The 14,995-nt window shown below is 40.6% G+C and overlaps 1 protein-coding gene across 1 annotated transcript; it reads left to right on the forward strand.

The window, feature by feature from the left end:
• The first annotated feature begins 246 nt into the window (after window positions 1-246).
• Window positions 247-5,372, forward strand: LOC148019536 (uncharacterized). Its single transcript, XM_087700799.1, has 8 exons — window positions 247-1,571; window positions 1,684-3,376; window positions 3,854-4,045; window positions 4,287-4,358; window positions 4,459-4,524; window positions 4,623-4,664; window positions 4,747-5,020; window positions 5,101-5,372. The coding sequence occupies exons 1-8, from the start codon at window positions 868-870 to the stop codon at window positions 5,370-5,372; spliced, it is 3,315 nt and encodes a 1,104-aa protein (XP_087556925.1). The 5' UTR covers window positions 247-867.
• The last annotated feature ends 9,623 nt before the right edge of the window (window positions 5,373-14,995 follow it).

Below are 14,995 nucleotides of genomic sequence, written 5' to 3' on the forward strand. Positions count from 1 at the left end.
GAAAAGCTTGGCGAGGGGGTGGAGAACTTTGATAGGGTTGGCGCATGCGCGAAAGACCGACCAAGGCAATTTGCAGCAGCAGCAGCTTGTTTTAAAACAGCGCAGATAACATCGACCACTAGTATCACTAAAAAATTCACAAGCTTTACAAATGTAGGGTATTCAGCTATAAATAACACTTTGAACATGGACGGTTCTGCTTGCCACTACAACCTTTTGGTCCAGTCACAATCACGACATCCTTTCGTACACAAACACACCTACTCCTCCTCCTCCTCCTCCTCCGCAAGTCTCCTTTTACACAAACTCTGATCAGATTTTCCCCAAGCACAAAGAGAGAGAGAGAGAGAGAGAGGTCTGAGGCACTGATGTGTCTTCCTTTCTTTTCCTACCCATGATTATGATTACTAGGCCTTGGCCAAAGCGATCCTTGCTTCTGACTTTTTTTTCATCGCCTTTTGAAATTTGTTCCAGTTTAATTAAATTATTTTGCTTAACCAGCCTGGACGTTTGCTTTATGCTTTCCTCCTCCTCCAAGGCAGACCTGCACGGCACGGGGCGCAGTGCTCATTTCGTCTCGCCTAGTTTCATCATTTCTCCACCCTTGCCTCTCATTTCGTCTTGCCCCCTTTTCTTCTCGTTGACATGATGACTTCTTGTGGTCCTTCCTAGTCGTCCCTCTGTCTCTCTTGCAGCTCTCTCGCCCTCTGATCTTTAGGGTTGTTTCCTGATATATCATCCCGCACGGCAAATATCAGACGTAGCTGCTCGCTCTTCATGCACCTTGTTTGAAGCCGGAACCTGATGATTGCGATCTCGCGAGCTTAAGTTCACGATCAGCAGCAGCAGCCAGCGCTGTTTCATTCCATGAATTACGTCACTAGTGATCATCAAGCAGGGGATGTAAATCACAACCAGGATTCCATGGAGGCGCAGAAGAACATTGCTTCTCTGGTTGTAGATCATTATGGCGTTGTTGATGACAGCCGCAATTGTACTGGCCGAACTGAAGAGCCAGGTGAAGTTTTGGAGGAGAAGGGGGAGGAGGAGGAGGAGGAGGAGGAAGATCAGGGCGAGGTAGACGTGCAGGGGTCTGGCGCCGTCCAGGATGTGCAGCTGGAGAGAAATAACGTGAATTGGCCATGGAGGAGCATGCTTATGAGAAGCAACGGCACGAATACACCAAGCACCGCCGATTGCAGCAGCCAGCTGCCGGACATCTATAGTAATATTCCCCATCAATATCCTCATCCTCAGCAGGTCGCAGTATGCGCCCAACCTGCGTCGTCGTCTCCGCCCACGTCATCAATGTGTCTGATGCAGGACCAGCCGCAGGGCGGCCAATTAGGAGACGATGTTGGAGACGCCAGATCTGGCAGCGTCAGCTTCATCATGAGTAGCAGTACTACGTCCGGGCAGTCGTCGACGCGGGCCCCGTCGCAGCCGGCTCTGGCAGCAGCCGCTGCAGACGGCAGCGCCGGACATTTGTGTGACGCCGCCTCTGCATGTACCAACAGCAGCATTAATGGCTACAATGATCCAGAAAGTGCTCTCTGGGGACAAGTTCTTTTGTGAGCACCATATCTAATTTTGTCTCTTCCACATACGCGTACATACTAGGCAGTCGTTAAATTTCCTTAAAAATATGTCTAAGAATCTAACCCAAAGAGTGTGCTCTTGCAGAAATTCCTCCACCACCGGACGATTTATCAACGGGTTTTCTGGTGCTGTCATCGATGAGCAAGGGCTAATTTTAGACCAGCTGGCTGTATACAATCATCAGGAAGAACTCCCCACTGTCGCTGATCCAGGGCGCAGCAGCAACATCTGCACGTCGTCAACTGATCTCCTCTTTCTAGATCACGGCGGTCATCATGATTTGACGGCCATGCAAGCTTCCTGGGAACAGCTCAAAGATTATACTATTCCTTTCCCAGAGCACGTCCATGATCTGGCTGCGGCTCATGTCGATGACCCAGTACATGACCATGATCACAACAGCATTAGTTCACACGAAGTTGTAAAGGCGCCGCTCGCCGTCATGGTCGACGGCAGTACCCTGGATCATGATGATGGTCATCATCACGGCCGTTTAAACAATTTTCAGAGGAGCTCTCATTTTGTGGATGATCGTCTCAGCAGTACCACCAGTGCTGCTTCCACTATGCAGCCCGACATGATGGCCGAGGTGTCCATATGGTCTACTGCGGGTGGCGCTGCACCCTCCCATAAGCATCACCACCAGGTGCAGCGCGGGCTCAAAAATGTCGACCACGTTGAACATCATGGCACCAGTGGAGTGGCGGCATCTGATTCGTTCATGCACAGTACCCCCACACCTGCAGGTCCTACTTCCAGCAACGTGGAGTTGCTGATGAACGGCACGGTACCATCACCCTTCATCCAGCAGACGCAGATCGAAGGAGATCATCAGTACGTTCATCATCATCCACATCTCATTAACAAGGTCGACAATAACTTGCATTCGAGTGGACTCCGCACCTCAGACACATTGGTCAGCAGGGCCTGCTGGCAGCAGCTACGTCAAGCTGATCGTCGCCGTGATGATCATCAAGGGTTGCAACAACATGTTAATGTTGCAGACAACGTAAGCTGCAGTTCAATCGGTGCTAGTATTGCACCTGATCGTAATCCCCTTCAAAATCATCATCTCTATCAGCAGCAGCAGCAATTACACATCGTCAATAGCGTGCAGGTGAATGTGAATCCCTCCGAGGCTAACTGGAGAGGAGGTGTTCATCATGCAGGGAGTTTCATTAACTGCATGGCGCAGGCCGGAAGTACGTCGACGAATGACTTCTCATCAGCTGCAATGAGCAACTTGCTGAAAGATGCCGTCAGTTGCAGTGGCGCCTCTCCACCGAAGTTAGCAGCTGCAGCTCCAGCCACAGCCGCAGCTGTTGATTTCAGCGCGGATTCTCGGCCGTCAACATCCGCCAATGTTAACCGCGCCATCAGCGGCAGCACGTCCATCCAGATCAGAAGCGCTCATGACCACGATCAGCAGATGATGATCATGGCCCAGCTCAGCGCTGCTGCAGCTGCAGCGCCTACAATAAGCTCCTCCTCAATATCCTCCTCATGCTGCACCAGCAGTGCCAGCAGTACAGCTACTAATCCTCCTCCGCTGTATTTCTGTAACACCTTCATCGGCCGTGGCCTCCAGGGAGATCAGCACCTGAATAATTTCCTGAGTCCTCAGAGCACCTGCCCTCGGCCGCTGCCGTACTTTAATAGTAGTATGGTACCGCAGCAACACACCCCGCAGCTTGTTAGTATAGCTGCTCATGTCAACTCAGGCGCTCAGATCGTCAAAGCTGTAGGCAACAACCTGCATCGGGTTCAGCAACTGGAGGTACTGACACAATCGGATTACATACACATACACGCTTGATACAGTGTTGTAGTAGCATAGTTCTTAAGTTTACCAGCGGTATTATAATTCCTAAGCTTTACAAAATAATAGGGACTTCTTGGCTTTAGTTTTCAGAAACTGCTTGTATTGTATATAAACGTGAAAACGAAGCATTTAGTGATCGCATGTTGTGTCTTTCGTCCTATTTGTCGGGCACATTAGGCTTACAACATCAGATTGAGATCGGAGATTTCAAACGTGACTTCCCGAATCCCCATCTCTTTTGGTTGTAAAAGCAAAATCAAGCCCATATATTCTGACAATCGAATAGAATTTATCAGCTGTGATATGATCTGGAAAAGGGGAACATAATTCCATTTTTCCTAATACTAGGCTCTAGGGAGTACCTGGTATATCATTAATTAAAAAGGACGGCATTAGCGGCAGTAATACAATCGTGATTCGTCATGTACACAGAGCGCCTTCGAAGAGAGCAAAGAGTCCGTTGTGTTGTTGGACCAGAGGAAAACTCCTGCATCCATCACTTCTTGTGATAACTTCTCGGAGGGCGGCAATACCGCAGCCAGCAGCACAGCCGGCCTCATCAAACGACCTCGCATGGACAATTCTTCTGCTTCGGCTCCCACCACTACCTCCACAGTCACCAAGGTACATGTGATTCCTGTGAAATGAGATTGTAAATTTCTCTCTTTTTCTGCGCTCGAAATATCCCTTCGTCAGATCACAGTTTAATTTGTCCCCTTTCATATTATAGCCTCAGCTTTTTATAGGGAGTAGTAGGAAAACCAACTTTTCTCTTCAGAGAAAAAAGAAGAGTACAAACTAAAGGTTGCAGCTTTTACAGTTCAAAACTAATAATAACGAGACAGAAAAATCTGTGATTTCTCAGCAAACACCCAAGAAAGAGAAGTTGGGCGACCGCATTGCAACGCTTCAACAGCTGGTGGCGCCTTTCGGCAAGGTTTACCCAGAGGCTCTAATATCTTAAATTCGGATCAGATGGTGCATGTGGTTGTCATCTAATGCTAAGCACACTTTTCTTTCTTGATTGATAAGCACAGACGGACACCGCATCTGTATTACTGGAAGCCATTGGCTACATCAAATTCCTTCAAGATCAAGTCCAGGTAAACCTTTGACAGTGGTCATATCATCATGTTTGAACGAAACGTTCGTGGACGAGTCTGAATAAGTCTTTCTATGGTGTCTGCTACGGAAAATGCAGGCATTGAGCTCACCGTACATGAAGACTAGCTCGTGCCCGAAGGTAGAACTCAATTGGCTTTATTAGGTTTCGATTTTGAGTTGCGACAGTACTGACAGTCGTATGATGGTAATGCGTGTAACAGGATGTGGCAGGTGCCGCCAGGAGAAAAGCATGGCCGAATGTCCTGAGCTGCAACGGTAGTAATATTGTCAGTGCAGATCAGCAAAATAATAATGGCCCTGGTGGTAGTGGTAGTGAGGAGCTTCACAATATGATTGAGGGAGCTGCAGCGCCAGCTATAGCTCCAGTGCAAGATCTTAGAAGCAGAGGACTGTGTCTTGTTCCTGTGTCTTGTACGCTGCATGTAGCGAATGTGAAAGCCGCGGAATGCTGGACTGCCACCTACGCAGGGGCAGGTATATTTCGATCGTAACTCCTGTAACTATTTATCCTTTATAATCACTGCATCAGATTTTGAGTTCATCCCTTGATCCAGGACCTTCGTTTTTTTCAAATTCATTCACCCAACAGACTCCTTACTTCCTCTCACCATTCTGGCAGCTAATGTGTTTGTATCACCACAATCTTTATAGTATTGGATCTTTCATTTTGTTATTCCAAGGACCTCATCACTCCAACTTTTACGTATGGTGTGTCGGGTTCAATATGTGTATCAAACGTGGATTCGACATTAATGAACTTAAGAATGTCTCTCGGATCGAAGAGAGTTTCCTAGTACCTACCCCTTCTACTAGGCTTGCCAATTAGTAAGTAACTATTTTCCGCAGCTTACGGTGGGTTAGGAAAAAACGATAACTCAATAGTAAGTAAATTCCGCTAGGACTAGAAAGTTTACTAAATCTTTTTCCACGAGTTGGATCGTGTTATTTTCTTTGTCTTCCTCCATGAGTTCTCTAATGTTCTCTTGAGGTGACTTTAAGTGGATCAACAGCAAGGCAAGCACTAATGGCACCATGCAAATTATTAGTTAATTAACATTGCTCTTTTTTTTTTTGGATGAAACGTGAAGTTGAATTAGTAAGTAAAAAAGAGGAGTATTACACGATGTGGACGTAAGTAGTGGTCCACTCGAGAAGTCTATGTAGTTGCTAGACTAAATTCTATTTACATTTGAAATCCTTTTCATTTCCTGGCTTGAGCTTCCATTACACCAAGGGTGTTGTCAGTAGGTTTCTCATACATTGCAATAGACCAAGCTTCCCCTACGCTCCATTTTCTTGCTCCTTTCGTGAATGAGGAACTTCTCAAGCTCAATACCCGGTCCTTTGTACGGATCTTCTCTTTTCTTCTTGGCTAAGGGGTGCTTGTTATTGCAGTCTTTAGCTAGTTGTTTCCTTTGGGACTTGACCTAAAACAAAAAATCCTCTTTAAAATTATGCATTGGATCAACAATGACTTGTTCAAATAAATTTTTATTACGCGAAACCCATATCTGCCACAATAGTAAATTGCGTAGCCAGTTCCAGATGAATGGATCAGTCAATATATTTCTCCAAGCAATAGTTCTTTCCATGTAATGGTTGAGTGGTGAAAAGGAACAATCATTTTTTGTAGAAAAAAATTAAGGGCATTTAGGTTAGATTGACACGAGAAGAAGAGACGGGGGATGGTTTCTTCGTCTTTGTTGCACCGTGGGTAGAGACTAGTGCCAATGCCTAGTTTTTTAGCTTTGGAGCATGTCCAAATTGCTTTAAACTGAATTAGCAATAAAAGACTGGCTTTTTTTGGCTGAATGCTAGAGTTCCAAATCATATGGAATTTGTATAACCATTGGTGTGTTGACCCCAATTGATGTGCCATCTTTTATTCAATTTCTTAACTAGCTTGCTAGGTGACTCTTTTCTCTCTTGAATGGGTAGAAGTGGTTTATTATTTAACCAGTAGATCCCTCTGAAGTTAAATTCCTTATTCAATTGAATTGTACAGTAAATGTGTGGCCCCTAAGAGTTTCTTCTCTGCAATATCAAGGTGATTTCTTCCCCTGGTAGCTGAAATTGGTTATTTAGATTATCCAACTCTTTCCAGTCCCCTCGAGAGTAATCCCATGTCTGACCATTGTTTAATTTATTTTTGAGCATCCTAAATGCAATAGGAATTTTCTCTTCCTCCATTACGCCATGAAATATGCTAAGCCAGATAGAGTTTGATGCACTCCATGATGGCAGTGTGAAGTTACTGATTGGCGAGATGCCAACTTGATCTTTGAAGGTAAGCCATGCCAGCCAGATGTTTCTCATCAAATCTGAGCATCCTTTGACTTTGACTTTAACTTGACTGAAAGCAACTGTCAGGGGATCCATCTCCTTCCATCTTCAAAAGTTTAAGATAGAGAAATTCTTACAAGTGGCCTTTATGAGTACACCCTAGTCTTCATTTTCGTGATGTTCGATTGGAAGAATATTCATACTTATTCATTGGTTCATCAATTGTAAGATTGAGTATGCATCAACTGATTTGGGCGTAATAGAAAATGGATCTCAAGTACATAAAGAAATACTTATTGGATTAGCCTTTTCTCCATTTCTGAATAATGGAGAATAAAAAGTGACCAGTACTTTTTATCTGTTTTTTTTTCTTCCCCTCCCTCTTTTTTGAAAACCATCGAAGCAAAAAAAAAGGTTTTGTCCACAAGCACTCTTATCAGTATCTACATTAGTTTTTGCTTCTGGAACATCCCTCTCTTCTCTTTTCTCGGAGAGGGATGTTTCATCCTTAGTAAAAATTATTTGTCAAAAGTTCTTGGGATCCATTTTGTTGCCATCTTGTTGGCTAAATTTTCTAAGTTTGGGAGTCCTAGTCCTCCCAATTCCTTTGGAAGAGTGTAGTCTTTCTAGGCAACCTTGGGAATCTTGAATTACTTGTTGTTACCTGATCGTAAGAAATTCATGGCAAGTGTTTCCAACTTCATGATTCCAGATTTTGAAAGTCTCTAACAGGCTAAGAAATATATTGTGGAGGGTTTTAGAATGTGATTTAGAACCACCATTCTTCTAGGAAAGGAGCATTGAAGCCCATTGAGATATTCCAGCTTTTTTTAAACTTTGGTCAGCACCCATTCCCATCTTTGTTTCATTGAGACCCCAAACCCCATTGGGATTCCCAATAATCTAAAAACCTTACCATCTTCCAGCTCCTTGCATCCTGTATCAATCAACCATAAAGGGGGGAATTAATTAAAGTTTTAATGCCAATTTTACTAGGGTTTATGACAAATCTTGATGCCTAATATAATTCTTTTATACGTCTCCAAAAGGGTTTTATGGAGGAGGGATCATTGTTTACTGTTCCATTTGTGTCATCTGCAAATAATTTCAGAACCATATTATTATTGTTGGGTAAATTTATTCCTTTGAGTTTGCCCCATTTGACTTCTTTCTCAATTAACCAGCCTAGTGCATTTGAAGCTATTGCAAATAGGAGAGGGGCAAGTGGACAACCTTGTCTAATGGACCTATAGAGGAGGAATGCTGCTGATAGCTCACCATTTATTGCCATTTTAGCACTCGCATTACCAAATAAGGTGCTTACAAATCTGATGAATCTTCTTCCCAAGCCCATATCCTGCAAGGATTGTAAAAGAAAACACCAGTCTAATTGATCATAGGCCTTATCAAAATCAATTTTAAAGAATAGGAAGTCTTGACATTTATTTTTTTGGGCATATTCAAATCCCTCCCACAAACTGATGATGGCATCTAGAATAAATCTACCCTTGACAAAACCTTTATGTTCCTTCCTAAGCCATCCATCTAAGTGGGGGCTAAGTCTTCTAGCTAGAGCTTTTGCATATATTTTGTATGGTGATGAAAGACAGGTTATGGGCCACCAATTTGATGGCTTAGCTCTATCATCTCTCTTATGAATAAGTTTGATCACTCCCTAGTTAATATTTGCAAGAAGGGCACCAAATTTAATTGCCTCCTTTCAAGAAGTTTTAGAGGGGTCAATATTGAGTTCTTAAATTCTTTATAGAATTCGTTCGGAAGTCCATCTAGGCTTGGACTCTTGCCATTAGATAGACTGTCTATGGTATCTAAAGGTTCTTCCTTTGTGATATCAGTATCTAGTATTCTTGCTAAGGATTGTGGTACTACTTTCGGTCTCATTCTTGCTATTTTGGCTCTGGCCAGTTTAGCTTTTGGGGATTGTTGACTAGGGGAAGAAAACATATCTTCAAAGAAAACCTGAGCTGTCTCTAGATTCTCTTCCTTGTTTAATGAAATCAAGCCATCCTTCTTTTGGAGCATAGGTACTAGATCTTTTTCTTTTTTCATCTTCAATACATTGAACATTTCTTGGCAGTCCACCATGTTCTAAGATAAATGCGAATTGTTTCTACTTCATCCTCTTCTAGCTTCCTTAAGCTCCTTTTGATATCCAGAATTTGGTCTTAAGCCCTCTCATTATCTAGATCTACTTGTTTTTCCAGTTCAGTGAGAAGAGCATACTTGGAGCTTCTCTCCAGCTTTCTTTTGTTAATCTTTGCCTATTTAGCAACTTTTAAAACATTCTGAGTTTCTCTAATTGCTTTAGCCCAAGCTTTCACAGGAAATTTATAGCTAGCAAAGATAGAGTCCCAAATTTTACTTATTTGCCCTTTGATTTCTCTATCTTTAAATAGGGCGGGATCTGTATGGAACCATCCAGCCTTAATGATTTAAGTGTTAGAAGAGAAAATTGAAGACACTGGGTAATGATCTGAAAGGTCTAGGCCTTTACTTACCTTATAGCTGATACTTGAAAAGGTTGAGAGCAAACCTGAGGCCACATATGTTCTGTCCATCCTAGCTTTCCTTAGAGCAATACCTTTTTGATTGTTTGACCATACGAAGCCTATGTTGCTGCTTACGTTAATCAATCCATGGAATGTAACCATCTTCAGCTAGCAATTTTTAGCTAGGCCTCTTTTTCTTATCCATTTATAACCTATCCTTTATGCAAATACTCGTCTAAAATTTTTTCCACCATATTGTAGTCACCTACCATGATTAGTAGACTTTGAATTTGCATAAGAGAAGTCCATAACGAGGTACGTTCTTGAGAAGAGCATGGAGCATACACAGATACAACATCAAATTCTTCATGTGTTTCATAATGGACTGCAACCCATCTATTTTCTGTATCTAAAGATACTCTATTTACCAAGCTAGATAAGCTTGTGTTATACCCCATTGTTGTACCTCCACTCCTTGGTGTGTGATTTGTGGTGCACCATTCAAAGTTTGGGAGAATCTTATTGAGATTCTTATTGAGGTTGATTTTGCTTCATGAGTGAGAGGTTAAATCTCGGCATATATTTTGATTTGGTTCTATTCCCGGGAGATTTATTCCTTCCATGCTTCATTTTTGGTGCATTGATTGAAAAATCAGTCGCTCATGGTGTGAAGCTATTGGAGTTGATCATCAAATTGATGGCAAGGTACAATTGGATTTTTCTAGAAGCAGGGATCCATGAAAAATTAAAAAAAAGGGCAGCATTAGACTATCCAATGTCCATCACTTTCCTCACACCTCAAGCGACATGACTACAATGATTGCTAAAGGATGTTGATCATAAGACCTTGAACTATGATCTCTATTTTTCAAATAGTTGATCATTGTTTCTATCAATAGGGGCTACAAGCTATCAATCGAGGCATTGAATGCTCTCTTCTTCAGCACCTCTAATCAACTATTAGAATTAGATAGATCTATTTGGCTTCATCAATTGCACTCCTCAGGATTGTTGTTCCATCAGAAGGCACAATGATCAATTTTCTTTCTTCGGCATCCATCGTCATCATCTTTGATCAACAAACAAGTGTCGACAACTATTTATTACGATAGAGAAAGTTCCACATATGTCAATTATTTGTAATACCCTCAATCAATTACATATATATTTAGATGGACCTATTCATAGAGAGTGTTTCTATACAACACATTCTCAAAACACTATTGTTGAAGTATCCTCACTGGCACAAAGAAGATGGTGTTCCTTTGAGATTTTGAAGTGTGCAAGCTCATGACAAAGCAAGGGGGATGCCATCCTTGATGTGGTGGTCAGTGGTTGGGTGGTCTCCTATGGCTCAAGCTTCATCATCAATGCTAAAAAAATGTCTAATAGTTTTGTGTTTCTTTTTCCTTGTGTTGGCCAATGATAGCTTCGCAATTGTGTTTGGGGAGAATGATGAAGCCTAAAGATGCTCGAAATTTGGCACTCTATTGCATCTACATTAACCATGGCATACATCAATGTAGCCTCATTATAGTTTAGAAAATGGTGTATTCATAAAGCGAGGCCATAAGTGTTGAGGTCATTAAAGAAATAATGGCTAACATCAATGTTAAAAAAAAGAATATTATTCATTAATAAACTTTGCTTGAAGGGATGCATGTGGGGAAAGATTGGGGCATGCTTCTTCAACATACCTGTGTGTGTGCGTTCGTGCGTGCGTGTGCACGCGCACGCGCGCGCGCGAGCGCGCGTGCTTTTGGTGTGTCAAAGAATCTCTCTCTCTTCTATCTTTCATTGTGTGGCTTCTATGAGGGTGAGAAAGAAGAGGGAGATGAGACAGATTTCTTTGCTTCACGAGTGAGAGGTTAAATCTCGGCATATATTTTGCTCTAGTTCTATTCCATGGAGATTTATTCTTTCCATGGTTCATACACATATTCACATTGGGTGATGGATATCATGCATGCATGTGTGCATACACATACACACTTACATAGAGAAAGCATTTGGAGAAATATGAAAAGCAAAAGAGCCTTTTAGATTAAGAATTGACGATGTTTATAAGTACATGAAATTTGAGCTAGACCAATGGGTGAGGGGGGGTGGTGTGCACATTTTATCCACTTTTTCTTTCCCCCTTGGACACACTATATAGTCACCTTCTTTCTCCCAAAATCTCTATGAATTTTCTTATTAAATCTATTTGAATGCTATCTGTAAGTTATCAGTAGCATCCTTAAGATTGTATCTATGGTATTTTCCCCTATAAACTACAGTGGAGTAGGTCCACCAAAACAACTATATTGATGCAATTTTTGAAATAAAATAACTTACGGACATGTCTAAGACAATGCTTAAAAGTGTATTAGAAGACCCACATCCTAGTTCGCATGTATTTCGGCAATATCAAGCTTGATTTTTCACACATGTTTAAACATAGTTCATATGTAGTTCTCATGGTAATTTATAAGTGTGATTACATGCACTCCGCCTGTAATTCCCATGCATACTTTCAAACGATGTTAAATGCATCCATGCATATTTTTTAAAAAACCAGGGAGGTGGTGCTTTCAAAATTATTGTAGAGTTTCGAAACTAGTAGCTCTTTTCCCCTCAATAGCAAGCATTGCTTATATGAATTGAACCCACTCAAAATAAACTACAAGCAAGAACGTAGCTTGTCACATAGAAATGTACAATGTAAACATAAGACAAGAAAGAGAAAATCTATACTCTAAGTATATAAGAAGAGATGGGAATGTCAAAATGGTAGACCTTGTTGCATTATTAAAAAATCAAAAAGTGTCCATAGAGATTTGGAAGAAAATATTTTCCTTGAATCGTAAGGTAAGGCTATTTAAAGCTTTTAAATAATGTTATTTGTCACATTATAAGTATATTGCACATATCAAAATTTGATAGCCAAGTTTTTGCCTCGCATTACAATAGAGAAAAAGTACTATCTAAGATGGTGTGTTTGATGTATGGGCAAACCCTTTGCAGATCCACTATGGTTGGCTTTCTTACCCTCATTCCAAGCATTAGACTTGCTAAATGTTGCTCCTCTTCTTCCTTTTGATTCTCTTGTGCCTATAAAAAAGAGCAAAAGATTACAACAAGAAAATGATTGCAATGCCTTAAATAACAAAGTCTAAAAAAGTTATAAATACCTCTTATTATATTGATATTCTTGTGATATGACAACATTTTTGCTCGTTGATGGTTGCCTCTCTAAGGAGGTGATCCCACATATCTCACTTGTAATATCAATAATGATATGCTATCTCCAACTTTGTAAAAAATTTACGATGTGTAATATCTATATGCAACATATATATGTGTTAGAACATATGAGTAATTTTAGCAACAAACAAGCTTAATGAATTAGTGTGTTTATACTTGAAAATTTTACCTCCCATGATACTCATCCTCTTGATCCAAAATGTGAAGACTAGTATTGTTCCACACAAGTTTGGGAATCTCTTATGGATAGCATTTACTGTTTCTACCAACAAGCTTGATTTTTGTTGCTTAAAGAACCAGAAACAATCTTTGTATGTGGCATGCACAATATCACAAAGGTATGTGCATCCATCTTGAGACCACTTTGCTCATCTATGTCATACCACATCTTATCTTCAATAGGGGATTCCACTAGCTCTGAAGGTATATTTAGTGTCCTTACCCTTAAGGATCCTCCACCTCTTCCAGACTCAAAATGGGTCTCGTAAGAATTTGATTAAAAATCCCTAATCTTGGATTAGTCTCTCTTCCATGGTTATCATTACATGCTTTTTTATCCCATGGCCCCCCAACATTCCTAGGCTTCACCCTACTTTTTTTTGTAGGCCCCACTTAGAAAGAAGGGGGTCTCCTTTTCTTTTCACCCTAGTAACTAGCATTTTTCATTATCCAATCACTCTTCCAAAGTGCCACATCATTAACTCAGATTTATTTTGGCCCAAAAATGACTTTTTAAAAATTCTCACAAAAAATATTTTTTAATCCTCAAAAGGTGCTCAATCATATTGCAAGTTGAAATAATCATTTTAATACATATTTTTGCATTTAATAGCCTCTAAACCAATTTATATTTTTTAATACCCTCATAAGTGATTCTTGGGATCTTACATAGGTAGTTACATATCCTCTTTGTACCCCACTACTCCTCTTAAGTGCCATATCAGTAAGATGGATTAAGTATGACCTTAAAAAGTGACATTTTCTATTTCTTACAAAAAATTAGTATTTTTCATATCTAATGATGTTTGACCATAGCATATATACATCTAAGCATTTTTCATGTATTGTTTTGCTCTCTAATCCTTCTAAATTATTATTATTGTGGAAAACTTACTCTACTCCATTTTCTTATCTATCTTGTATTTCTTTATGTAACCACTTAGGGACATAAGTAATTGTAAAAGGAAACTGGATTAGCATGTTCGAGTGGATGAAGAGTATACTTTTACAAAGACCCCTTATAGCAGCACACATGGCCTAGATGCAACAACCACCTTCTAATATCATTCAGAGGGAAAGAAAAAAAATGACCTTTGGGTAGAGGGTTCCTTGTATCCTAACGACCATAGCATTAGGCTAAATCCACCTTTTAATTCCACTTCTTTGTTACTCACTTTTGTTTGGGATGGTGAACAAGGTCTACTAAGTTATTATTCTTGGGTGTGGCAATTTTCAATTGCATCAATATAATGAATCAATTTTATATAACACTCCCCAATCTTTATTACAATCCTAGGGTTCTCTAATTATGTTACAAAAAGCCCTTCAAGATCAAGAAAAAAAGTCCAAAAATTTGAAGAAAATTTGAAGCAATTCAAAGACAAGGAACAAGAGATGGCAAAGGACATTCAACGAACTTCGACCTTGGAGAAGGAGAACGATTCATTAAAATTGCATTTGGAGCAAATGGAAAAGGATAAGAATATTGCAGAAGCAAAGTTGCAAAGGTGCAAGCAAACTCCCATGGGTTGAGAGAGGGAGAGGACTTTCCAAATACTCTTCCTTCCAACAAAATCATAAGGATATATTCTAGTGTTGCGTGTCCTATAGGAATCCACAAAATTTGTCCATATCTATATTGATGCCCTTGAGGATGTTTTTGACATGGCCATCTCTATTAGCACAGTTAATATGTAGCTACCAAGAGGAATTCTTGGGGTGGACAAGATCTTTGACCTCTACTGATTTGTAGCATGGTTTTTGGTTGTATCGATAAGGATGCTTTGTAGGGTACACAATCATGAAGATTTAACCTTCATCTGACATAGAAAATAAAGGGTCACTAGTTGTGTGCAATGACCTCATTGATGTCATTTTAGAGACCCCATTGAGGCCCATCTAGACATATTGTGGATTGGATCCCATTTAGAGGGGGAAACTATCATCGTAGTGGCCTTTCGCCCCTCCTAGATATAGATGCCTTTCTAACTCACATGACTTTCACTTGCATTTTGAAAATCTCATATTAAGTTTGGAGCCATGGGAAGATGATAGCTTTTATGCATGGGGATTGCTAAAAATGGATTTGGAAATATATAATTTTATTGGGAGCACACTAAATATGCTAACCAAGTATGGTTTCTTGCTGAAGCACAAAAATGATTTGGAGAGGAATATGTAATAGCTTGGT

The sequence above is a fragment of the Lygodium microphyllum genome, chromosome 19, assembly GCF_053477565.2.
Source record: "Lygodium microphyllum isolate KBCC chromosome 19, Lygodium_microphyllum_v1.1.10, whole genome shotgun sequence".
Lineage (NCBI taxonomy): Eukaryota > Viridiplantae > Streptophyta > Polypodiopsida > Schizaeales > Lygodiaceae > Lygodium > Lygodium microphyllum.

Bases quoted from the DNA above. Each gene is read 5' to 3' on its own strand.
- LOC148019536 (XM_087700799.1), top strand. From the start codon at position 868: ATGAATTACGTCACTAGTGATCATCAAGCAGGGGATGTAAATCACAAC. The intron at 4,046-4,286 runs GTACATGTGATT...GTGATTTCTCAG, and splicing joins CTACCTCCACAGTCACCAAG to CAAACACCCAAGAAAGAGAA. The intron at 4,525-4,622 runs GTAAACCTTTGA...CGGAAAATGCAG, and splicing joins TCCTTCAAGATCAAGTCCAG to GCATTGAGCTCACCGTACAT.